This window comes from Aquila chrysaetos, chromosome Z, assembly GCF_900496995.4.
Source record: "Aquila chrysaetos chrysaetos chromosome Z, bAquChr1.4, whole genome shotgun sequence".
NCBI classification, from domain to species: Eukaryota; Metazoa; Chordata; class Aves; order Accipitriformes; family Accipitridae; genus Aquila; species Aquila chrysaetos.
In genome coordinates this window covers 65,298,483-65,324,615 of record NC_044030.1, presented here as the reverse complement: position 1 = coordinate 65,324,615, position 26,133 = coordinate 65,298,483, and the positions used below count along the sequence as shown (strand labels likewise).

At 39.9% G+C, this 26,133-nt stretch overlaps 2 protein-coding genes across 6 annotated transcripts in view; one reads left to right on the top strand and one right to left on the bottom strand.

Moving 5' to 3' along the window:
• The window catches only part of KIF2A (kinesin family member 2A), a 60,427-nt gene extending 42,402 nt beyond the window's left edge, over positions 1 to 18,025 (top strand). For 2 of the 5 annotated variants that reach the window (XM_030003781.2, XM_030003779.2), the window contains exons 15-21: positions 2,896 to 3,006; positions 6,495 to 6,562; positions 8,294 to 8,407; positions 9,557 to 9,707; positions 11,810 to 11,911; positions 14,219 to 14,354; positions 16,220 to 18,025. In XM_030003781.2, the coding sequence (XP_029859641.1) occupies positions 2,896 to 3,006; positions 6,495 to 6,562; positions 8,294 to 8,407; positions 9,557 to 9,707; positions 11,810 to 11,911; positions 14,219 to 14,354; positions 16,220 to 16,305 (768 nt within the window). In that variant the 3' untranslated portion in view covers positions 16,306 to 18,025. The remainder of the gene's footprint in view (positions 1 to 2,895; positions 3,007 to 6,494; positions 6,563 to 8,293; positions 8,408 to 9,556; positions 9,708 to 11,809; positions 11,912 to 14,218; positions 14,355 to 16,219) is intronic. The other 3 variants (XM_030003783.2, XM_030003782.2, XM_030003780.2) reach the window with 2 other exon arrangements.
• DIMT1 (DIMT1 rRNA methyltransferase and ribosome maturation factor) lies at positions 17,982 to 25,782 on the bottom strand. Its single transcript, XM_030003784.2, has 12 exons — positions 25,639 to 25,782; positions 25,376 to 25,449; positions 24,796 to 24,882; positions 24,352 to 24,413; positions 24,149 to 24,242; positions 24,011 to 24,060; positions 23,060 to 23,183; positions 22,856 to 22,948; positions 22,012 to 22,076; positions 21,639 to 21,702; positions 21,018 to 21,124; positions 17,982 to 20,267 (listed from the first exon to the last, which is right to left on the bottom strand). Exons 1-12 carry the CDS (start codon positions 25,697 to 25,699, stop codon positions 20,225 to 20,227), a joined length of 924 nt encoding a protein of 307 aa, XP_029859644.1. The 5' UTR covers positions 25,700 to 25,782; the 3' UTR covers positions 17,982 to 20,224.
• Positions 25,783 to 26,133: the final 351 nt, after the last annotated feature.

The following is a 26,133-nucleotide window of genomic DNA, read 5'->3' as shown; positions in this document are numbered from 1 at the left end:
AGAACTAACAAATAGATTAAAATAACCCTTGAAAGCTGGAATCTATTTATGACTAGTCTTCTTCATAGCAAATTGTCTGATACAGTCACTTTACAGATTATCATACATTAATCCAGGACACATCAAGAGAGCTAAGAAATATTATTTAAATATTCATATGCCTTTTGTTTGTTTGTTTTATAATGCTTGAAAGAGGTTCAGTTTAAATAGGGAAAGTAAATTTTTGTCTCAGCTGGGGAAACAGTAGTTTTGAGTGTTTCAACTTATCTCTGTTATTGGTTCATTTTGCTTAGGTTTACTATTCTCAGAACCAGTTTATATAAAACTGTGGTTTTATATAAAGAGTCTGAACTCCAAAATCACTCTGCTTACTTTTTTATCCCCAGTCTAAACTTGGGAGAAGACTTGTATCTGACTCTACGCAGATCTCACAAAACACCACGAAACTGTAACATACAATGTGTCATTACAAAATTGTATGGCATGTTGAAAAATTGGAAGCAGCAGTTCCAAAACTGGCCTGTTTTGATTTAGCATCAAAGTAAATAATGCAGGCACCATTGTGTTGATGTTATCACTTGTTTCCAAATGTAATTGAATAAAGCTGGTTTGGTTTTGGGTTTTTTTTTTCAGTTTACTTTTTGATTTTGTACTGGCTAATGCCTTCAGTGCAGTACCTATAAAACATACTTAGTTCATTTTCATACAACTTGTCTTTTTAATTATAGTGAAAGGTTCTGCTGCTGTTGTACTAGTGGTTGTGATCTAAATTATATGGGGAAGGGGCAATAAAAATAAGTGGAGGTCTTGCAGAGGTCTAAACAGCAGTACAAGAAGATTTAAGTTTCTTAATGCTATGTTAGTTTTCCATTTTTCATCTATCCCCCAAAACATTACACAGCTTTTTCCATTTGTATTCAAGACTCTTGAAGTTATTGTCAAGTTTGAATTAAACTAATATGTTCTGACGAGTGGTCTTTGGTGCTAATCCAAGATTTGCTACTTGCATCTGGGTATCAGTCCTGTCTTAACCTCTTCATGTTCTTGGTACAGGAAGTTATTTCTGTAATGTCTCTACATGGAAGTAGTGTTGTCATTTTGTTACCTGGTTTTCTGAGCTGTGATGAAAAGCAAAAGAAGTTAAAAACTCCTTTAATTTAGAAGTTGGCAGGGTCCTCCTATAATCCTTTTACTAATAAGGAGATAATCCAATTCTAATTTTTCAGGAGTAAGCAAACTAAAAATCATTATAGTAAATTAAAATACCTTAATTAAACTTGCTGGATGCCATAGCAGTAATTCCACATATACTTCTGTTACTGTTTTTAATGTCACTTGTTGAAAATCTGTTGCCCCTCTTCCTGTCTAATCTGCTCTTCTCCTTATGTAAGTATATAGTATTAATGTACAAATTCAAAAAATTCAGGGAATGCACTGCCTGCCTTGCTCACCTATAAATATTGAGTCCTTTTTAGCATTTGCATGTGAAGCTCATATTCAACAAACTTCAGTTTTTCTGTTTATCTGAGCTATGTCCATTCTATAAAATTCAGCTGTTGAGTTTTTTTAAATAATCACTTTAGTTAAAACCAACTTGCCCTTGTGTTTTTTCTGTTCTGTATCATGGAAGTTTTATTCTGAGCCCATTTTTAGTTCTGTTTTATGCTCTTTCACAGTTGCTATCTTGGATTATCATCTCACAGTTTCTAGCCTGGCTTTTGGAAGAAGCTGTTTCTAGGAAATTTCAAAAGGCCACAAGGATATGGCTGCAGCCAGAGGATTAGCTGAACTACTGTAGAACTATTCATGTAACACAAAAGCCATTCCATCTGTTAGTGCTGCTAAAAGCAAAGCTGTAATCTGAAAAGCTTTTGAAGTATGATTGTTTGAAGAAGTTCTGTGTGTAGATGTGTTAAAAGTGTACCAAGACAGCCATGCGTCTGAAGAGATGCCTGTACACAAAGTATTAGGGCAAAGACAGAAACTGGAATTAATGATCAAAATATGATGATGACAACACCACCACAGAAATTTAAATTTAAACTTTCTTTGCGTAAGAAGTAATTTATTAGCTGATGTTTAGAGGTCTGATTGGGCCAGAGTGATGTTTAGATTAGTGCAGTCTTGGTTTGCACTGTTGTACCTTGTTGCTGCTGTAACTTCTATAGTAATTTAATATTATTTACATCTGTACAGTATTTCTCACTGGAACTCTCCAACCAATTGCAAATATTAGTTTAGCCCCATACCCTTGTGAGTGAAAGAGGAGACCTTATCCCTTTTTTTTCAGGATGAAGAATGTTTTAAAACGGGATGACTTATGTTTGCAAGCATATTCAAATATTGAGTACATCAATAGAGAGCTATGCTTAATACGTTTGTGACCTGTGGAAGCTTTCAGAAAGTTTGTTTTCTTCTGAGCTGTAAAGACAGTCAGTGGTAGAGCCAGAATCAAAGCTACTGCTTTTAATTGATAGAGTTAACATGTGCCCCTGTCCACACTGCTTCTGCTGGCGGAGGTTGTAGATCATTGAGACTTTTGGAGCTGATAACCAGAAACGATTGCTAGTCTGGACATTTAACATCAACACTGATTGTTTTGTTTTGTTTTGTTATTGTTATTGTTGTTGGATACAATAGATGTAAACATTTTGGCTGAGATTCAGGAAGTTTTTAGGCTCCTAAGTCCTTTTTAAGTTCCTGCCTCTCTGCTGAACTTAGTGAGAGGTAAAAGCCTAACACTTCTTGAATCCAAGCTTTGAAGGTAAATTTTAATGATATTTTAGGTGACAACAACATAACTAAGGCATGCATTTTCTGATTTTGAATTGCATTTGTATTATATTTATTCAGCCCATGTTAAAGAAAAATGCATAAACCTCTTTGTTCTTTCAGGAGTGCATTAGAGCCTTAGGCCGAAATAAACCTCATACACCCTTCAGAGCAAGTAAACTTACTCAGGTGCTAAGAGATTCATTCATAGGAGAAAACTCCCGTACCTGTATGGTAAGTTGATTTGGTTAACTGTTTGTTCTAACAATTACAAAGAGAAAAGATGCTGGGAATTTAGGCTTTTATGTTTAAAATTGGTCGCTTGTGGCAATGTGTTGGACTTAAGTTTATCCACTAACTGACACTATATGTGGAGTGAGACTTTCAGCAGAGACATTTCAGATAACTTGCTCCCTTCTCACTTTTTATTGGCCTTTTCTATTGCTTGTTCTAGTTTTCTAGCTAGGCACCTAGCTAGAAACACTTCTAGCTTGAGAAGTTTGTTTGTTTGTTTGTAATAATGTCTTAATTATATGAGAGTATTGTTTGTTGACTCACAACTTTGGAAAAGGTGGTGTAGACTGGAAGTACAGTGGTGAGTTACAATCTTTAAGTGACAAAGACAAATTTAAAGTTGGTATCAAAGGCACCAGAATACGCTCTAGGCTGTTAAAGGGGCAAGTAGTTGGGATAGATGGGGTGAGTAGTTGTGTGTTGTATACATGTGCATTTGCATCAGTCTGAAAAACAGACTTATTCTGTCAGATGGTGGACAGGGCAGATAAAATCACTGATGTCCAGTTGTTTTATTTGTGCATCCTTAACATACCTCCTTATGGTGATGCAAACTCTCTGCAGTGGACACCGATTGCTAGGCTTCTTTGTGTTGGTTAGTTTTCACAGACTCCTTGGAATTAATTAGTCTAGAGGCTAGAGAAGTCTGCAGACCACAACATGAAAACCATGGTGTTAGGGCAGCCTAGTTCTTCCCTTTAGCTGTTAGGTATGGTTCTAATTTGAAAATGGTGGTAAAATCGCATTTTTTTTATTAATCTTCTTTTCTCCTTCAGTTTTCTGATGACAAGACAGGTTTGTTTTCTTTCGCACTGAGACATACCTGATCTAGTTGAAGATGACCCTGCTCATTGCAGGGTGGTTGGACTAGGTGGCCTTTAAAGGTCCCTTCCAACCCTGTCCTGGTTTCAGCTGGGATAGAGTCAATTGTCGTCTTAGTAGCTGGTACAGCTTGGGGCAGAGTGGCTGGAAAGTTGCCCAGCAGAGAAAGACCTGGGGGTGCTGGTCGACAGCCAGCTGAATATGAGCCAGCAGTGTGCCCAGGTGGCCAAGAAGGCCAACGGCATTCTGGCCTGTATCAGAAATAGTGTGGCCAGCAGGAGCAGGGAAGTGATCGTCACCCTGTGTTCAGCACTGGTGAGGCTGCACCTCAAATACTGTGTTCAGTTTTGGGCCCTTCACTACAGGAAAGACATTGAGGTCACGCTGGAGCATGTCCAGAGAAGGGCAACAAAGCTGGTGAGGGGCCTGGAGCACAAGTCTTATGAGGAGCGGCTGAGGGAGCTGGGGTTGTTTAGCCTGGAGAAGAGGAGGCTGAGGGGAGACCTTATTGCTCTCCACAACTGCCTGAGGGGGGGTTGTAGTGAGGTGGGTGCTGGTCTCTTCTGTCAGGTGGCTGGAGATAGGATGAGAGGAAATGGCCTCAAGTTGAGGCAAGGGAGATTTAGATTAGATATTAGGAAAAATTTTTTTACGGATAGGGTTGTCAGACATTGGAATAGGCTGCCCAGGGAAGTTGAGTCACCATCCCTGGAGGTATTCAAAAAGCGAGTAGATGGGGTACTTCAGGACATGGTTTAGTGGGCATGGTTGATGGTTGGACTCAATGATCTTGAAGGTCTTTTTCAACCTAAATGATTCTATGATTCTGTGATTCTATAACACAAGGCTATGGTTTTGAGTTTGGTGTAAGAAGAATGTTGATAACACACTGATGTTTTCAGTTGTTGCTAAGTAATGTTTAGTCTAAAGTCAAGACTTTTTCAGCTTCTCATGCCCAGCTAGCAAGAAGGCTGGAGGGGCACAAGAAGTTGGCACAGGACACAGCCAGGGCACCTGACCCAAACTGGCCAAAGGGGTATTCCATACCATGTGACCTCATGCCTAGAATATAAACCAGGGGGAGTTGGCTGGAGGGGCGAGTCATTGTTTGGGAGCTAACTGTGCATCAGTCAGTGAGTGGTGAGCAATTGCATTGTGCATCACTTGTTTTGATATTCCAATTCTTTTATTCTAATTATTGTCATTTTAGTACTGTTATAATTATTATTTTCTTCGTTTCTGTCCTATTAAACTGTTCTTAGCCTCAACCCTTACTTTTTTTCCTGGATTCCATCCCACGGGGCGGGGTGCGGCGGAAGTAAGCAAGCAGCTGTGTGGTGGTTAGTTCCTGGCTGGGGTTAAATCATGATGCAGTCAAAATAATGAGTTTGCAACATAGAAATATTATTCAATTGGAAAACATTATTTATTGAACATGTAAGACCTCTTTTAAGATGCTGGTTTTCCTTGTCAGTGAAGACACATTTATTGTAAAGGGATTCCTCAACAAGATAAAGATTTGATCCCGTGTTCTAATGTGCTGTTAGAGAGTAAGACATTTTGCAAATATGTGGTGCTTTTCAACATGGAATGCATATAAAATGATGTGATTTTAACTTGGTAAGAGATTCTTGAAATGTGCTGGTATAAAATGCCTGCTAGGCCTTTCCCACTTGCTTTCAGCCATACTAATCTGTAAGTGGGATATTGGAGTCAAATTTATTTGGTAATTTCTACACTTCATTTTTATTTGACTTTTCCTTTTATCGTTTATGGACTTCCTGCTGGAATTTTAAAAGTTATATCTTTAGGGGTGGAGCACTCTGTTCTGTATATAATGTTAAACTATGATTTGGAAACTTGATTATTTTCAATTTTAGAAAAATATTTTGAAAATAACTTCATAACATTGACAGTTATGACTAGGCTCTGTTTCATTCTAAAGAAATCCAGAGACATACAGTCAGCATAAATAGGTTTTGAATTTTGTTAGTCATTGCAGTTTTACTGAAGTTCTTGGCCTTAAATTGTTTCAAAAAACATTTAAAGTTGGGAAGAAAAAAATTCTTTACTTAGGAAAACAGTTAAACAGATGCTTATCTGTAATATTATTAAGTACAGTTTCGGACTGTGGCCAAAATAGATCTCTCAAATCAGTATACAGTCTGCTTGAATGGAGAACAGCCTACAAACAGATATAGATAGATAGATATATATATATAAAAAAATCTGGTAATTGTTTGCAGGATATATTAGACTTACTTTCTACCGAGTTGTGTATTTCCCTTTTTGAGGAGTCTTTATTTTTTCAGTTAGGGTTTTGCATTTACATATTATGTTACCAAGACAGTGAGATGGGGGAAGTTCACTGAATTTCTATGAATTCTTAACGTTCCAGGTATGGTTAAAAAAATTAAATTGAAGCTTTGACTTGACATCTATCTCCTTGAGATGTCATTGTATAAGGACAGCTATAAATAGTAGACAGTTTTTGTAGATGATCTCTAATGAAACTGGAGATTAAAAAAAAAATAGAGTTAATTTGAATTCATCTACCCTTTCATCTGTACAAAGTGACTTATTAATGTGTGGCTTGTTTTCTCCAGATCGCTACCATTTCTCCAGGCATGGCATCATGTGAAAACACTCTAAATACGCTGAGATATGCAAATAGGTATGGAAAATGTTATTGCTTATAGCTATACTGGCTGTTGATCACTGACATTTGGAATAGCATTGTTCCATGATGTATAATTATTTTAGCTACTTGAATAATCTTATCGTACTTGCATTTCTTAACAAGATTAAAACCAAATTACTGATCCAGGCTCACATTTAATTTAAATTGTCACTTTTTAGAGCCATTACAATACAATCAATAGAACTGCATTTAAGCCATTATCCAGAGATGGATAATGTAGATTGCCAGGAATGTGGGAGATGCCACTATTAGTCTTGCCCCTGCTCTGGAGGCACCATTTCTTGCATTAGGGATAGTCGGTATTCATTGTGATTCCCTGGTGTGTTAGCTGAAATACCTTTTTGCAATGTGGTTTGGTTTTTTTTCATCCCCTGGATAGAATTGCATGGAATTGCCAGTCTGTTTCATACACACATATGAAATTTTACACTTCCCAACCTCAGGGAAATATCTGAGACCCCTAAGTAAAGAGTCAGTTAATCCAACAGTGACTCTGTCATCAGTGTAGAGAAATTAGCACCTCCAGAGGCTGATGAAGCGCTTCTGAGACCTGTACTGCTCCCTGAAACTGTTCGTCTTTCTTCAGTGAGTGTGAAAGGAGCCTTCCCCTGCTGCAGTTCTCCTTCGTTTAATGTCTGAGGAGATGGGGTGATCAGGTTCTGTGTGTCCCTGCAGTCAGACCTGCGACCCAGAGACCCCGCCACACTTTGCTGCAAGTGAAGGAGGCAAACACGCCTCCGGGCCATCGGAAACCCTCTTTTTGCTAGAAGAGGCTACCACCTAGTGGCCTGCTTGCCCCAGTGAAGGATAGGGCAGAACCCTGTCTGCTCCTGCTTGGCTGGGCACCCGGCCAGTCACTCATTAGGCACACAGGGTTGCTAGGAAGGCTTGCCACCCACTCCTCTCGATATCCAAACGTCTCTGCGTCTGGATCAAGGGAGCTAGTAGCAAATCTGCCTGGCTTGGACCAGTCTGTGTGATTTCCTTCCTGCTGAGAAGGAGGCATCTACTCCCCTGCTTACAGTAACATAATGAAGTTACACATTCATGGAGGCTTGTTGGATCTTTTACCCCTTATAGAATACACGTTGCTGAAGTGACTCCAGAAAAAGACACTGCAAAACTAATTAAACACCTATTTCTAATATACTAAATAGTTGCGCTGAAACTGTTTCTTCCGCTTGGTGTTAAAATTTGTACATTGTTATGGAGTAAATGCCTGTCACTGTAAAGTTGCTTCATATGTTTTGTGTAGTATTTTTGTTTTTTCTAGCAATATAGCTTTTTCACAGAACAATTAGTTTTTAGGTGCTGGACACCAATGTGTGCGGAGTGTAAGATGGGGCAGAATAGAATTTAAAGTTTAGTAGCTGTAATGGTTTGATATTTTAAAAGGAGCCATTTAGTGGAATACTGAATGTAGAGCAAATTTTATTAACTGCACCAACTGAAATTTGGAATTACCCTTCAGAAAACGCTGCTGTTATAGCCCCCTGAAAATTAGCAGCACTGGTTTTGTTCAGTGTTGTTAGTGATCTGTAACTGTTTGCAGGAGGTTTAAATATGTTGGCACACTTGCGTTTTACTACAAAAATAATTTTATCGTTAAACTATTAAAGAAGCATGCTAAACAAAGAGTTGTCATTGTAACTGTGTTTATGAGAACATTTTCTTTTAATTTGCTGCTGTATTTTGCTGCTGCAGAGTAAAGGAATTTGGAATTAGTCCTTCGGACATTCCCTTCTCACAGGGTAGTGGCAGTCGCTCTGATCTCTCTCCTTCCTATGAGTATGACGACTTTTCTCCTTCAATCACCAGGTCTACTTCATTCTATACATGGAATCTTTATTTTTAAGTTTTCTTTTTGGCTATGTAATTTTACAGACCAACCTTTCATTAGTCCCCTTGCCTTGAGTCACACATATTTTGTTTTTATTTTGTTTTTATTTTGTTTGGCAGGTGATGGTTCTGCATGATCTGCAATCATCTTCCCAGTATTTTGTTCACCCTCCTGAAACATCCACACTCTGTATCCAGGCTTGCTAGTTTCCTTCATACATTTTAAAACAAAACGGTGATGTCACCTTCATACATTTAGTGGACCAAATCTGAGAAGTCTGTGCTTAGGCTAATCTGAATATCTCAATCAAAAAATAAAACAATTTTCATACATACATGTTTTTAAAACTTTTCATCATTCTGAAGAGGAATGAAAAACAGTTTGCATTGTAGTAAATAAGTGCTACTTGAAAAAATGTTTTTCCTTTTAAAAAAATGAAGAATATGTTCTAAAACTTGTTATACTTGCAGACTTTGATGTGTCTGTTTCATAAATTTGCTTTTAAATAGGCTTTTTTTTTTGACAGAATCATTATCAATCTTTTAAACTATTTTCATGCTGCAGGAGCCTAAAATTTTAATAAGATATTTTCACCTTTGAAATTTTTTTAATTAATGGATGTAGTCATTCTCTGAGATACTTGGTTGCAAATTATTAATTTCTTCAGAATTCTTGGTGGATTTGCTTCTAACAGCTAGTGCGGCACTGATTGACTAACTTTTTTAAAGCACAATTGTGTGCACAGAAGAAGAAAGATGGTCAGGTTTAGTGTGCTGAATGAACTTTTCTTTCAAGTATTACTCATGTTTAAGGAGTTAATATTGAGGGTTTGGAGATTTTTGCCCTCTTAACTGTTAATGAGTAGTAAGATTTCAATCAGAAAATGCCTCTCGCTGGAAGATGGACTGTAATCCACCTGCAAGTAGTTGAAATTCAATGGTCCATGCTTTCCCCGAGTTGGACTAACATCTTTTTGTCACTGAAAGTACATTAAATTTGTGAAGCTGACATCATCAACCTTATTAAATGAATTAATTGCACATAAACCCATAGAGCTTTATTTTTGGTTGTGACTCTTTTGCACGGGAAGTTTACTAATTTACAAATGAAACATTTTCTGCTCGTAGGGTGAAGGAGCTGACAGTCGATCCTAATGCCGCAGGAGATACCCGTCCCATTATACACCATGCTCCCAATCAGATGGATGATTTGGACACACAGTGGGGTATGGGGAGCTCTCCTCAGAGGGATGATCTCAAACTGCTTTGTGAGCAAAATGTGAGTGGTTTACAGCATTACACGGAAAGAGATGATGATAAATACAGTGGCAGAACAAATCCAGAGTAATGTGTATTATAGCCTGTTAGCAAGATCAAGTAAACACAGCATGTCTCTTCACCTTTTGACCTTTTCACTTTATGGTATTATGTTCATTCCCATACAAAAAAAAACCAAAACCAAAACGCCAAACCCAAACCAAAAACATTTCTTGAAGGGTGAGAGGAGAATGTTCTACATTTCTTTATCTTCCTTGCTGATCAGGGCTTTTAGTGTCCAGGCAGGGTCTGCTCTAGGCTCTGGCATTCTTTAGTGTGCATTTTTTTCAGTATAACTTCATCTTTTTTTAGGCAGTTAGAAGTATCCTGGGACATTCATCTGTTTTATTTAACACTCCTGTGGTTTTAAGCATTATTTTCCCGGCATGCAATACCCATTTCAAGTGAGTTTGTCTTTCTCTGAATTTAGAAATCTGGCTATGGATCATTCCTCTTCCCGACATCCTTATTTTCGTGGGGTGAAACCCCAGTGCACTGTTTGGGAGAGAGCCACGTCATGTCCCCAGCATGTCTCCCTGGGCTCCAGGAGTGGGGAGCTCAGAGGCATCTTCCAAAGCACATTTTCACCTCATTGCTGATTATCAGCTCTAGTCCTGGTTCCTTACATGTTCAACAGGGATTAAAACTCAATTTGTGAAAATGCTGATGAAAGAAAAGAGAAATCCTTACTATCCTAACTTATTTTTCGCAAGATTCTCTGCCTTCTCAGACAGCTCTTTGTGGTGTCTGCTGTATTTCTCATTTTAGTAACTTGCTCTTCATCCAGGACTCTATTTTATAAGAACATGCTAGTGATTCCTAGAGCTTCCCACTAGACAGTCCTTCCAGCCAGGTATCCTTTCGTATCATAATTTTTCATTGTTCATGCTTAATCATAAATTAAGCTTTACAATATGTTTTTAAAAAGATTTCAAGGCATCATATAAGGAACTATGCTGCCTTGCTAAAGCATTAATTACAACCTAAGTAGCGCTTTCCCCTTTGATTGTTAACTATTCATTTCTAAAGAAGCCCCATTTGCCCTAGTTTGTAAATCCAGGTTGTGCATTCTTCTAATGTATTAATCACTAGGTACATTTTAGATTTCTCACTTTACATTTATAACACTTTTTTTCCAAAGCATTAATTTAATTTTCATTTCCTGAAATGTTTTGAATGTAATTGCTGTTCTCTTTATTTGAAAATTGTTGTCTGTCTGTTGGGATATGCATAACGAAAAGTCCTGACAGAAAACCAGAGTTTTCTGTAGGCATTAAAACCTACTAGAAATAAGCATTCTTCCCTTGTGACTTCCTCTTCCCACTATTTTAACTTGCTTTTTTAATGTGGAGTATTCTGTTTTCTGGTATTCACTAGAATTAGTGGCTGGAAATTCTTAGTGAATATGAATTAAATTTAACTCTGTGAACATTTTGAATTTATTGCCCTCTCCGCTCATTTCTGGAGATTTTCTTGTTAGAAGTATTAAATTCTATTTTTGACAGTGTGGGAGCCAACACACGAAGGAGACAAGAACAACCACAAAACCACAGAAGAAATGCAAAGAGTAAATTTATTTTCATTATCTCGCAAGCCAGGGGATCCCTGAAGAAGCACCCGGGCAGAGGCGCACAAGTGGGCACGCAGGCACTGTGGAGCTCGGTCCTTGCTATGGGATCTCTGAACCTGCTATTTCTGCCTGTTTTTCAAGGGTTCGTGCAGGCAGAGTCGACCACTGTGCTTTGATCTTTCCCACAGCAGGGCAGGAGTCTCAAGAATATTCGATAGGGTGCCTCTAAGTCTATCACAGGCCTATGTTATCTAAACAGAGGTGTTCTACCTGTCAAGCAGACAAGACTAAACAACAATTAGTATGATATATGTTTTTCAACAGCCCAGCTGCAAGTGACTTGGTGGGGTTTACAATCCTCCTCGCCAGTCTTCCGTTATTTTCCTATAGACAGGTTGTGCCTTTCTGCATATTTCTTTTCGTGTTCTGTGGTAAGATGGGTATCCTGTAGCCACAGTTCTTCGCAGATTAACAAGCTTAACTATTGTTTTTAGGAAGAAGAAGTTTCTCCACAGTTGTTTACTTTCCATGAAGCTGTGTCACAAATCGTAGAAATGGAGGAGCAAGTAGTAGAAGACCACAGGGCTGTCTTCCAGGTAAAAGATGGAGCTCTGCTTTGTTTTATCCTAATCCAGGAATTCAGGTTTGCCCAATGAAAGTGCATACTCCTGAAGATGTAGGATATCATCTGGTCATTCTGCTGCTGTCAGAGATTTCTAAATTGTTTTATTATGCTGACCCCATTGTAGCAAACAAATAGGGGCAGATCCTATAACCACTAATCTTTGTCCCCATGATGAAAGAGAAGCATGTTTTTGTATCCTCCCATAAATTTAGTAAAATTTTCCTTTTCTTCTCAACAAACATTCCTAAATAGACTGTTTATCCTAAGAAGAGTTGCTGTTTTCTTTTTATTATTTTTACTATTCACTATATTTTCTCTTGTAGTCCTTTTCCAGCACTAGTGACTGTGGTTTTTTTCTACTTGCAGGGAGTTTATTCAGATTGGCCTTGAAATTTTCAATTTCACTGTCAATATTCCTATGCCAGAGCTGGCAATTAATAGCAATGTCTCTAACAGCACCATTTCTGTTTCGTCATTTCCCTGTAAGACACTGCAATACTCCCTCCAAGTATCTCATCTGAGTATCCTTTTGTAACATCTCCCTCTGAGATACTGAGATCCAGAATAGACACGTATATTTCTAACTGCCTGTTTGCTTCCTTTTTGCAGATACATAAAGGTTTTCACTTAGTCAGGATCTTTGGAAGGAATACTGCCCGTGCAGTGTAATGCTGGTCACCGCCACGGAGCCTTTTGCATTCAGAAAATAAATTGTAGTAATAAGTATGAGTTACTAGTTTTCAGAAGGAAATGTGAGTTGCTTGTTGTTCATGAGCATAGAGTCTTTAGGCAGGCTGTCCGTTTGACACATCTGCTGCAAGAGAACAGCAGAGCATTAAACCTGTGGGGAATACACACATCTCCTCAATTTAGGTATCTAACTTAGTGGAACACTGATGTGTGTTCATAATACAGTAGGATGCTAAATAACACATTTTACAACAGATGTAGAGATTTAGTTATTATGAAACATTAGCCCTGAAGGAAAACATGCAGAAGTGTGAAAGTCATATGCCATATGCCGTAGCTGTGTCCTAATGCTTGCAACTTCTGGAGAGACAAGCTCCATTAGTTTAAGATTCTGCTTCTGTGTGTCCATCTGGCCTTCTGCTGGAGATTACTGCTCCTCCCAGCAGTCACTTGAAGGAAATGTGTCCAAGCCTCATCTCCTTTTGTTTGCAGCACGGCTTGTTAGTTTATGCCGTGGGTGGAGGTGGGCTGCAGCAATACAAAATCTACCAGCTGTACTAGGCAGAAGTTGTCTTCTGCCAGCTTTCTCCTGGAAGCTACTGATACAAAACATCCTTTCCTTACAAAAATGTCTAAAATAGATCAATGGAATGAATCGTGCTCTAGAGCTGTTGGTCTTCCTTTCTCTCATGGATGTATGAGTTTACCTTCTATGAGATGAATCCTGTCCCAATGTGAGCTCCATCTGTCTTGCAAGCCAAAAAACATACATGGGGTTTGCGCTATGCTTTCAATATTACTTGGGCTACTGAGCACAGAGGGTAAGGCTTAATTTTAGTATTTCAGGCCCAGCATGCCTAGAACTGTCAGCTGCTTTCTTTTTTTAATCAAAGCATTTCCAATGGGATCAGTTCTCCTGATCACAGCTTTGCATAGTTCTGTAAGCTTTAAGCTCCTGGATGCACTCTTCTTTGCTGCAACGACTTTTTTTTTCCCTCTGTTTTTGTAATATTCGGAGTGCAAAGATGCTGAAGAACTGCTCTAACCAATCTTCACTGTACTCTTATTTATCTGGGGAGTTAACTCATGCAATAGTGAGCTTAAAATAGCTCTTCTTTTATACAGCTTCTCTCAAAACTGGTTTTGATTATGGACGGAATTATCTTGGCTCCTTGACTGTAGTAATGACACTACGATTATAGTGAGTGGCAACCTGCCCATCCTTAAAATTGAAGCCTGACTTCAAAGTTTGATACCTGCCTAAGGGGACGTAACTGTGACAAAGTTCTGTTCTCTGAGTTTCTTAGCTTTACAACCACCTAATGTTCTGAATTTGAAGAGAACTGGGGTAGCTGGGGTTTACCTGTTGCTGGTGTGACAACTGGAATTGAGAAACAATGTAGAAAACATACAGTTTTGCTGAATTAGGAATAAGGTTTTGTTTTAGGATTGAAATCTGTTATATTGAGGTGACTAGACAGTAAAAGTGCAGTCATCTTGAGAAAAGGTCTAATTCACCTCTTTGTCTGAAAACCTGTCTTGAAACTTTCGTAATGTATTTAGTTAGGTTTATTTAACTTTCATCTAGGAATCTATTAGATGGCTGGAGGATGAAAAAGCTCTTCTCGATATGACAGAAGAAGTGGACTATGATGTGGATGCTTACGCTACCCAACTTGAAGCAATTCTAGACCACAAAATTGATGTTCTGACTGAACTTCGAGGTAGATGGCTTTTAATCACTTTTGTGTGCATTATTAGCAGTGTGTTTTCATGGACGCTTGCAGTAATAATGAGGAGAAAAAAAGAGTGTGGTTATGTTTTAGTCTTTTTGTCCTTTATGATGCCCTGCAAGGTCCTGTGGAAGGAACATTTATTCTGCTGCCTAAGAACAAGTTCACATCTGTGCTCAGTTCGTCCTAGTTTAAAGGAAAAATCTCTGCTTTACCTCCAGGAAGGATAAATGTCGATCCTGCAACTTTCCTTTTCTTTTCCTTTGTTCCAAAACAATAAAGGAAGGAAAAAGAAAATCCAAACAAACTGTACAAAAAAACGAAGGTAATGCAATGAGGAAAAAGTAGTAGGAACTCCCAGTTCCTGCTTTGTTGCATTCTGTAGTGTAGCAGGGAGCCTGCTTGTTGTTTTTAAGACTGTGCTTAAGAGTGGCGTCGAGCTCCAAGTAGCTTGGTTGTTAACTTACTTTTTCTTCAGCAGCCTTTCTGTCTGAATTTTGTCAGCCTCTCTTTGTTGAAAAACAAACTGCAGATAATTCTTAGTGCCCAAAATTGATTCTTCCACTTGTCTCCTAAAATCAGCTTGTCAGGTTGGTACCTCACGGAGATGAATTTTTCATTTTAGTTTCTGTAACTATTTGGACTCCAGGAAAGATGCTATACTGGTAAAAATTCAAGGGTGAGGTTGGGGACTGAGGGGTGGGGGGTTTGTCTGTGTTAGAAAAATCTTACTTTTTACTCAGTCTGAGTATCTGCTGTAAGTTAGAAGCAAATCAAGCAAATCAGATGTGGCCTTCTTGCCTTGGAAGCATGCATTGGCACCAGTATACTTTAGCAAAGAATGGGAGGTACATTGCTTTACTTCTTATGGGTGATGGCTTCCTCTTCAGAAGACAATTTGAGACACCAGCAGTGAAAAAACATAGTTTAGGTGACTCCCTGTTCTTCGAAAACTTATTGAGACACTGCTTTTGAAACAAGGTACCAGAGGTAAAGGCTAGCTAAGAGATCTTTGCATCTTTACAGGCAGCATGATACATGTATAGCTTTACAGGAAGGAAGGACTATTAAGTCAAGAATTCTTTCTCCCAGTAATTCTTTCTCTCTGTGTTCTGCTCATGGCACATAACAGTTACTGATTATTTCAGCTTTTATTCCTGTCACTCTGGGACTGACATATTTATGTTGTTGGTTTGGTTTCCTTCTTCCCATTGTCGGGCATATTACTGGGGAATGGAGTGGTACAGGAATAGAAATATGAAAGGATGCTACACTTCCTTTCTCAGATTTCTCCCATTCTTGTTACAGTTATGATGAAACAAATGAATGATGCATTTATCTATTTACTGTGAACAATTTCCAAAATTTAATCACAAACGCTTTTCACATTCATAGATAAACAGGGGGGAGGAGAATTTACTCTTGCCGAGTTTTAGAATGTACAGAAGTGACTTGTTATATGGTAAATACAATTTTGTATGCCTCTAAGGATGGTTTGGGAGGTGCTGGGAGGGAAAAAGATGTATGTGGTGTGTATCTGCCTATACTCTGAAAGTTAGAAGCAGAATTTAAGTGTGAAGAGGTTACATACTGGGAATGCAATTGTGCAGTTTCCAATCCTATCCTGCGTAGAGACAGGGGTAGCATCTAGGAAGGGACTAAGTTGCTAAGCAACTTGTTTGTATGGCAAGTATTGAATTTAAGCTTATCTCAGTCCTCTTGTAGCTTGTAGCATCAGCTGTTTTTGTGGAGGAATGTTCTTTGTTGTGCATTAGGATATGGAGTATCAGGGCTTAGTTTCAAGATCTGTGTTGAGCACAGGCACATCAGTACTCATTCTCTCTTTTTCATTAAAGATAAAGTGAAATCTTTCCGGGCAGCTCTACAAGAGGAAGAACAAGCCAGTAAGCAGATCAACCCGAAAAGACCACGTGCCCTTTGAAATGGGCCTTTGCTGTTAAAGGAGTCCACGAACCCCTACTGCTGTAGCACACATTTGTTAGAAAACCCAGTGGCCGTTAGAACTCAACTACTTGAAAGTGTAAAAACGTTAGAAATGTCTGTGGAAATGTCCTGTTTCTTATTCACCTGAATGACATTTTCAGTTTTGTGTGAAATGCTCCTATGATGTCTACAAAATGCTTCTAGACCAGACAGCACAACCATGCAGGGTTCAGATCTGTGAAGCACTTTGTTTAAAATATTTCATTTATTCAAATGGTGAATTTTACATTTGGAAATATTTGCCATGTTTTACATAATGAAGTAAAGCTGTGGCCATTAAAAAGTCACAGTATTTCCTTTTGACTATGTTCCGTTTTGTTACAAAGACCAGCTGTGCAGTTTTAAATTGTGCTTGTGTGCATGCACACCGCACTAGTGGTTGTACGTAACTTCTACAGACAGCTGTGCTTACCTCTTCCCATTCTGTGCCTTGATGAAGGCTACTTAACCCTAAACATACTTTCTGAAGCACAGCCTTAATAAACAACATTCCTTATTTGTCAGTATGAATTACCTTTAGCGTGTGTACATTTTTAATGTGCTTTGAGACTTTTTTTTATTTGGTGGCTAGTTCCATTTCACAGGATGTGCCATATCATTTGAACAGGAACTGCAAGAGCTGTTAGAGTGGACAAACAGCTGGACATTCCATCTTCCGTGTAAAAATCTGGAATCTAGATTTATCTGAATTCCATAAAGAATGGGTATATTAATTCTAGCATTTTTCTCTGTAATAAAAAAAACACAGAGCAAAAAAAACCACAAAAATATAAATTAGTTGATGTATAATAAAGAGTAATGTTCAAGTACTGAGGAGAGTTGTATCTTAGGCTAATGCAGATACACAGTATGTGGTATGGTGTGATAATGCTGTCAGAGTAAAGGTACATTCTGACTTTGTGTATGGATAGGATAACTGTGGAAGTTCAGGGATCCAGCTAAATACATACATATTGGCCTTTCACATACTGTTAAAATTTGGCTTTTGATGCATGACAAACTTACATGTACATTAACCGTAGTTTGCAGGTAGTTTGAGTAGCTCTGTTGCTTTAAAAAAAAGTAGCTAATACCTATTTTTCCCTTTGTACAGTGCCAGCAGCTGAAAAGTGCGGTGAAACTGCATCATTTGAGGATTTTGCACAATACCTCTACCTAGCGCTAACAAAAATCCCACAAGTACCTGAATTCTCACAAATGGCGCCATGTGTATCAGCACTTTTTAGATGGTGGCACTCAAGTTTATTTTTGCAAGTCAGTATCCAAAAAAGATTGACCTTTCATGTAAGAACTTCTTGTCAAATGAAGAATTGTAGACCTCTCTAGGATTTCTCCCTGATTCCAGCAGACTCTGCCTTGGAGCTGCTTAAAAATTACTTTGGGGATACAAGCCTGGTTGTTTGTGCCAGGCCTGGAATAAAGGGAAGGAAATGAAAAGAGAGTTAAATGAGCCAGGAATTCTTGTAGTGTTTAATGTTTGTATCTATCTCTCATAGAAAAGTAGGCCACAGGAAGCTCTTGTTGCATCATGGTTAAAAATAATTAAAAAAAACAAACAAAAAAAACAAAAAAAAAAACCTCCTGTGTGTAAACATGAAAACTGAAACAACAATGTAGATTTTGCATAATGTGTTTAATAAATTAAGCTATTAAATGAATTACAGATGAGAATTTACTTCTGTGAAAGTTATGTTGTGCTTTGGGCAGGGTTTCACTTTGTAAGCACCTCAGAGTTACACTTTTGAAAAGGCCTGATTTCAGAATGAGTATTTACCTCTGGAACTAACTCTTCTGTACAAATTTGTCACACATGATGAAGTTCCCCAGAGCACTGTCCTGACTTTAGTTTTGCAGCATGTCTTAAAAGAAACATCACACATCTTTCTCAGCATTTGTTACGAACGTCATCCATCACAGTTAAAAGCAAAAACCAATGAAATAGAAGGCAGCAGCTTTTGTTAGCAGGTGACAGTACGAGTTATCATGTCATACTAGAGGGCTTCTTTGAAGCTGCTCTAGAGAAATCTTGCTTTCTAAAAAGCCTCTGAAGATTGAGACATCCTACATGAGAAAACAGTGGCCTTCCTACTATTCTTCCATGCAAGCCTAGAGCCACAAGCAGGCTGTGGTTTACAGTGGGTACCAAAGAAGATAGAAGGGCAGAGGCAGTTACGATTTCAGCAGCTTTTTACTAAGCCTTGTAAGTGACATGTGTCCTCTCAGGTAGCAGATGCAAGCTCAAATTGTGTCTACTGTGGGGGGACTGTTCAGAGTCTTTGTAACAGAGCCTGCTGTAAAGGTCAGACATACACTGATGCTGAAGTAGTCAGAATCAAGATAAACTGATACGGCTGGTTACAGCACTTGAATTCCTGTAGCCTATTGCTGTCATGGACTGGTATTACTTGAACACGACTCAGACAAGCTTATCTCAATTCCCGTCCTGTAAAACGAAAGCATTTAGGAAGCGTGACACAAATCTCCAGCAGTTGCCCCTTCTGAGCATATTGCTGTGGGTACCTACCTCACTCATAAATTGGTTCTGTATGAAGTGAAGTGGCATTAGAATCATTGAATTACAAAATAAATGATCAATTCAGTTTTCCAAGACAACTTCTCAGGATGCCTGCACATTCAAGTGCATATTTCTGTACATGCTTCCAAGTCAATGACTTTTAAAGAACTGACATTGCACGTGTATAAAATGAAGTTACATCTTAGTTTTTGCTAATTTGCCTCTTCTCCACTTACTATGGTCTTATACGCTATACATGAAAAAGTGACGTACGATAGTTAATACACAGTCACGCCTTCACCCTTGCATGATGCTACAGAGTTAATAGTTACTGTTTTCCTGAATCATAAGGCAGACCAAAGTGGATTTTTCTTTTGACAGCTGCTATGCACTTAATGCAGACCTCCTTGGGAAAACTTTGCCTTGTCCTTAATAACAAGTATATATAATCCAAACTATATTAAGACACTTCAGTAAGTCTTTCTGTCAGGACACAGGCATGCATTGCTCGAAGACTCACTGAAAGCTTTGATCTATGCTAAAACTCCTGCTTGCCTTGAAGGCTGAATTAAGTTTTCTTATAAAAATAGCTGCTTGAATTTACACTTGACAAAACCCGCCTTCTGTCTGTGCATATGAGCACTGGTCCTTTGGTAGTTTTCTGCTGGTTCCTACAGCAGTTTGATGGCAGTAAGGAGGGGGTAAAGGAGATGACACTGGTAGTTTCAGGTACCTCAATAATATTATTGTAAATGATACCAAGCCCACAAGATAAATGCTCGTTTCTGAGAAACAGTTACTGGGATTTCTCCAAGAGTACTAACAGACCTGGAATGTGGGTAGCTACCAGAGAACGAATGGAAGAGACAGGCATTCCAAATCAAAACAAAGTGTTTAAATACACTTTAAAACAAACAAAAAAATCCCGAACAAATGGAATGACCGCAACTCTGGTTTTGTTGCCCAGACCAGGCTTACGGGTTGTACTGTTGAGGACTGTGCAAGAATATACTGAGATGAAGTCCATGATCAGAGAATGCAGATTTCAATTACGGCAGCATCGATCCTTGTTATCTGATGTAGTTAAAAATACACTGTCACATGGGAGTCCACCACTTCGCTTCAGTCATGAAAGAATTTATCGCTTTTACAATACAGAGCAGCAGCTTCTTGCCTACTACCTGTGATAAAACTGCACGTAAGGCTTTAATAAGAACCACAGTGTGTGCACTCTATTCTGTTCATGGCTTTTGTGAGAAGAGCTTGTCCTGGTGCAGTCACTCTGGCTTAGGTAAGACTTCTGTGACAAAATACAGAACATCTTTTATTCTTCTAGTAGAATCTATGAGAAATGGATGCCTTCTGAATTGAAGCCATGCAGCAGTCTGAAAGAGCAAAATATTTATGTTACAATTTCTACTTCAGCTTAAGGTATTTTGAAGACTTGCTGGCTGGCAAAGGACATAGGAAAATAGCATGAAAGCTGCCATCACTGTTCAACTGCCATAAAGAATTGTTACAAATCTTAAACTAGAAGTTATTAGCAAATTTGCCATTTTAGAGATGCAGGTATATTTTCAGTGCTGTTAGTTATATTGCATGCTACCAGGTTTATTACATTTCCTTAAAAGAGCAGTAGCTGTATTAACTATCACACTGAGAAACAACTAGGACTTTTTATCTTAAATTACAAGAGGATTCATGTTGCCACTTAAATTAACTGACCAGAAGTAAGAGCAAAATGTAGCAGTTAGTTAATTACTCAAATTTGCAAATTACGCTATAGACTATGTCCTAATCCTCAAGACAGAGAAGGGCTATGTAAGTCTCCAGGGAAATTATAATAACCAATTCCACTATTAAAGCCATTTTTAGAGGAGACATAGGAGGGTCTAGAACACAAATACCAGAAATAGGGATCTTTAGCTAGTTGCTTCTCAATACTGTAAGCAGCAGTTAAAACATATATAGGGGTTAAGTGTTTGTTCATGTTCAGGACTGGAAGCAAGGAGTGTCTGGTATTGAGAGGAAAACGCGAGTTAGTACTATTCCTGTGTAACCCAATACTAATCTGTGCTACACAGGTACAGATGCAGATAGAATTTGAAGAAGCTTAAAGAGGAAAAAAAAAATACCTAATGAAATCATCTATATCCATTGAACGGGCTCGTTTTTCAGAGTAACCTGTATTTTTTAGGACTGTCTGTATTTTCTCTGCAATTTTGAAGTTTTCAGGTATTTCCTGTCAATGGAAAATAAGATACAAATTCATTTTCTATTCATAGCATAGAAAAACGTTCATTGAAATCATCTATTATTTTCCTGCTTTTAGGATAGTTCTTGTTCCAAGTGATAGAAATAAGTTGCATTTTTTCTTGTATGGATTATTGTATTCTTCTGTTCTTGTATCTGGATTTTTATACCTCAGCTCATTCGCTATAAATGAATCACAACAGTATTGCTAAGCAGGCACAAAGAGTTTTCTTACTAGATTCTTACTAGATCAGTAAAAGTCCTTGAGACATGTACAGCCAATATGTTAATAGCATACTCAGCTTTCAGCTTTTTCACTGTAATTTAGTGACCTTTATAGATATTTCTCTAAGAGAAGACATAAGTTCCTCCCTCCCTCCAACTCTCTTGGAAAAACCCTTAACATGTTAAACTTTTCAATGTTAATTTTTCACTCTTACAAAAGTCAGTATGTAGGTCACAGTAGACAAAAATAGTATTTAATATATTAAAAAAGAACGTACTGTATTATGTAAGGAACAATGAATTCGGTAATTATGATCCAGCAACTGCTCTACAGCACTTGACCTGAAAGAAATACAAGTTTAGAATGAAAACTGAGCTTTAACTAGTTGTTTGTTTGGTTTTTTTTTTTTACTTAATTGGTTGTAAACCTTTACTGTAAAAAACTGTAACAACTACACAGAGCTGTTCTTTTTTAACAGCTGCCTAGTTTTCTTCTAAAAGAAAAAGCTTGTGACCTCGGTATAAATCTTCCATCATCGGTTTATCCCCGAGTGTGCTGGCATGCATATAACACTGCTACGCATTTGCACAAAAGAAATGGTTAACTGGATGGGCTCTCAAACTTTGAAAAGATTGTGTTAAGTTACTTACTTAAATGCTGCAGAGAGTGTCTTGTTTTTCCTAACAAAGGCTATCCTTACCAGACCATCCCACTCCTGAAATTAAAAATTGCAGAATTTACAGAAGGGAACATACAACATACAGCTACTACAAACAAGAACAGCCACTACTGGCAGTTTCACAATAATATTGACACAAAGAGAAATCTTTCAGGAAAATAATCTTTCTCAACAATACAAAACCAGTCATGTCTTGGACAAAGCAATACAAATAGAGGAGAAAATACTTCACCCACAAAACCCTTTGAATTGTCCTTTTTCGTGGCTAGGCACTGTTGGCCAAGATCTTATGTGCTGACAAGGTTGATACTTGAAGAAAATCCAGCTAACCTTGGGCAAGGCTGAAATGGTCTTGAAGATCTTTTAGAAATGAACTTTAAGAAGACTACCCTGTAACATTTGTCTTCTGAGATAATACACACTCATCTGAACATAAAGACTTCTCATAGCTACTCCTTTAATCATAAGCAACAAAGTCATCAGCCCAGACGGGTCTCTGGGAGATAAAAACCACGATGATAGGGAAGGGACATCATTACTAGCAACTCTCCAACTGATAATGGAGGTGGTACCTCAGTCTTGTCAGAAACACTGTAAACAAAACTACCAAAATTGATGGTGGCACGTTCAGGTAACGTCCTAACGCAAGCCTGATCAATACAGGAATAAGTACTTTGGAATTACGTAAATGCCAATGAATAGCTGGTACTTAGTAGTGAAAACAGCACACGGAACTGAGTAATAAGTAAAGACAAAAATGAAATTAAGTACTATCACTAGTATGTTATATTGTTATTAGAGTACACAATGCTCACCTGGAAGTTGATAGGTGGTGGTGGGTTCTTTGGTTCTATTCTGACAACACTGGATTCAACTTTGGGAGGAGGCCTGAAGTTGTTCTTTCCAACCTGTTAGTCAGGGGAAGTCAGGCAGCTGTATGAATAAGCAGCAAGTCCTCACATTTCTAGAAACATTCTTGTATCTTTGATAGCTCTGTTAGCTAACGCAGAATGACGTACCTTCATCAGATGGTCCACTCGAGCTAATAACTGTGTATTAATGGAGAGTCTGCAGTACAGTTTAGTTCCTGGTTTTGCAACCAAACGAAGTGCAAATTCCCTTTGAAACATGAGTATCGCACACCTGAGAATAACAGAAATGAGGAAATGAATTCCAAGTAATCAACTTTTACGTCAAAAGCCATCTAACACACTTGGAAAACACAGGATTTGCCCCAGTGCTTAGAAGCAACAATGGTTTGTCATAAACAAACTCTGCCTTAATTAGTTCAGAGTGCGTTAAAAAACACCAAAACACAAAACTTGGTGAAACGATCTAAATCTCCTTAAAGCTACAACAGAGTTTTGATTCTTTATACCGCTAAATGGATCAGGATCAGAAAGACGGAGGCTACTCTCAGAGTTTTGTGCCTGACTGTAACAAATCATATTGACTAATTCTACGATGAGTCCTTGAAATCCAAACTCCAAAAGCTGACCAGTAATGTCACTAACACTAGCCCTTCAGTGAGAGAAATCAAGAACTGCCGACACGTTGAACAACACACAGAAATACCTGCACAGTTATATTTTTAGAGCAGACAACAGGAAGTGTCTTGGCTTCAATCCTGCCCTTTCCACCCTTTCTTTCTCAGGTAGGAAGGCATTTGAAATGCTACCATGCCCTGCTTATCCCTGGAATAACAGTTATAATACTAGTGTAAAGAGGTGCTACTGCTGTTTTCATCAGCTGGACACTCACTGATATCAAGACTAAATCTTCTGCTCACGCTTAATACATTGACATAAACTAATTCCCAGGCACTGGCAGTTTTCATATTACACAAAAATCTTGGTGCGGCTCTGATCCATCAAACCAGTATTTTAAGAACTAAAAAAATTTGATTTGGGAATATTTTTTAAATTATTTTTTTTCTATCGGGTAATACAGAGGTCTGTTCTTCCACATACCTGAAAAAAGGTCTATGAAGCAACAGCTTGAAAACAAAAGGTGAAGAAATCTGAGGAAAAGAGCAATAGCGTTAGTAAAATTTCTGGGCAATTATCATTTAAAGAGGAAAAAGTTTTGCCATGTTGTTTAGCCCATACCTGATAAGGCAAGTTAGCCACACATGCATCAAAGAATGGTAACTCTGTTTTCAAGACATCTCCAACCTTGATTTCAAGTTTGTTTGCCAGACACCTGGGGGAAAATACACTGTGGTTATCCTCAGAGAAGCATGTTGCCAAAGTTTTTGCCAAAGCCAGCTCCACTACTTTAAGTGCTCGCTATTTCCACAGTTGATACTTACGTGCCCTGGACTCTCTTCTGAAGTTCCCCAACAAGCCTAGGGTCAATTTCACAAGCAATAACCTGAAAACAAAGTAAGTATTTGCAACTTTATACAAGTCCTCCTAACTGGGATTAAAATTTCAATTGCTAAAACCCTCTGTATCTATTGCTACAGGGTATTTAAATACTTAAAAATCTCCTATTAGGCTACGCACCTTCCTCCCTTCCTCCAAACATGCGAGCCTTACCATGTAAATGGCTAACAGCAACACAGTTTGATAAAACCATGCAAGATTTACGTGAGCAGCTAAAACCTCACTGGAATTACGCAAATGTTAAGAAAAAATATCCACAGAGTAATTCTGCTTATTTGTATCAAACAGATGAAGATCCTTCTGTTTGTTACAGCCTAAGCTGCAATGTGGTTACAGCTTGGGGGGTGGGGTGGGAAATTCACACTTACTTTTTTTACTTTCTCTAACAATTTTACCGTCATGTTCCCGGTTCCCGGGCCTACTTCCAGAATGACATCGGTGCGTCGCAGGGCAGCCTAAGAACACACGGCGCTTCGGTTATTCTTCTACAACCGATTTCAAGCAGCCATTTGATTTTAAAACGAAAGGCACGTGCCGCTCAGGAACGAGCCGAAATCAGCCGGCAGAGGAGACGTGCGCGAACGTCGTCTAGAAAGGGACGAGGGGAAAACGCTCGAGAACGCATGAGAACGAGAATGTCTTAAAGCTAGTCTACGAGAGATCTTTGTTGCGAGGGCTGAAAAAGAGGCATGCGGCCGCCTTAAAAAAAAAAAAAAAAAAAAAGGAAAAGGGGGAAAAAAAAAGGCAAGCAGTAGCAAGGCCAGGAGGACACACTACAGAAGGAAGGTCCCCCCAGAGCCGCAGAACGGCCGGAGTCAGGCCAGAGGGCCGTGCCTCAGGACACGCTTCCCCAGGGACCTCTGGGCCGGCCCGCCCCGGCCCACGGCTGCAGGGCAGCCCCCGGGCAGCCGCCCCCCGCCCCGCTCCCCGCTCCCGCGCCCCGGCCACCTTCTCGATGATGCTGTTGACGACGAGGGGGTTCTTCAGGATGTGCTGGCCGGCCCCGGTGTTGAAGCGGATGCCTAGGGCAGAGAGCGGCGTCACGCCAGCTGCAAGCGCACCCCGCCGGAACGGGCTTCTCTCCCCACGCCCCGGGCCCGCTCCCAGCACGGCGGCGTTCCCCCCCCCCCTCCTCCCCGCGAACGAGGGCAGGCCGGCCCCCGGCCCCACCGCTCCCGGGGGCGCCGCCGCTCCGCCCGGCCCCCACGCACCGGTAGCGCGGCCCTCCCGGCGCTCCTGCCGCGGCCGCTTCCCCGCCCGCGCCTTGGGCATGGCGGCCACCGCCCGGCCGCGGCCCCGCTCCCCGCGCACGTGCCGCGCGGCGCTACCGCTCCCCAGCGGGCCCGGGCGGCCCGGCGCCGGTGGCGCACGTCACGGCGCGCGGGGCGCGTCACGGCGGGGCGGGGCCGGCGGGCCGGGCGGCCGACGTGAGCCGCCGGGCGCCATCTTGCCGAGGGCAGCGGGCGCTTCCCACGCGAACCGAGCTGGGGGCAGCCCCGGCCGTGGCGGGGCTCGGCGGCGCGGCAGGGCACGGGGCGCCAGATCTGCTTTTGCTCCGAGCAGCTGAGGGAGAACGGCTCCTCCGGGGCGGGGGGTCGGCGGGCAGAGCCCCGGCGCGTGGGAAGGTTCGCGGCGCCGGGTGTCGTGCGGCACGGCGGCGCGCCGCCCTAGCTAGGTGCGCCTTCCTTCGTCAAGAGGGGAGTCGG

Excerpts from the sequence above, each read along its gene's own strand:
- DIMT1 (XM_030003784.2), bottom strand. The coding sequence starts at position 25,699 with ATGCCCAAGGCGCGGGCGGGGAAGCGGCCGCGGCAGGAGCGCCGGGAG. Across the intron at positions 22,949-23,059 it reads GAGTGGACCATCTGATGAAG|GTTGGAAAGAACAACTTCAG; the intron begins GTACGTCATTCT and ends CCTGACTAACAG. Across the intron at positions 21,703-22,011 it reads ACACTCTCTGCAGCATTTAA|GTCAAGTGCTGTAGAGCAGT; the intron begins GTAAGTAACTTA and ends TATTTCTTTCAG.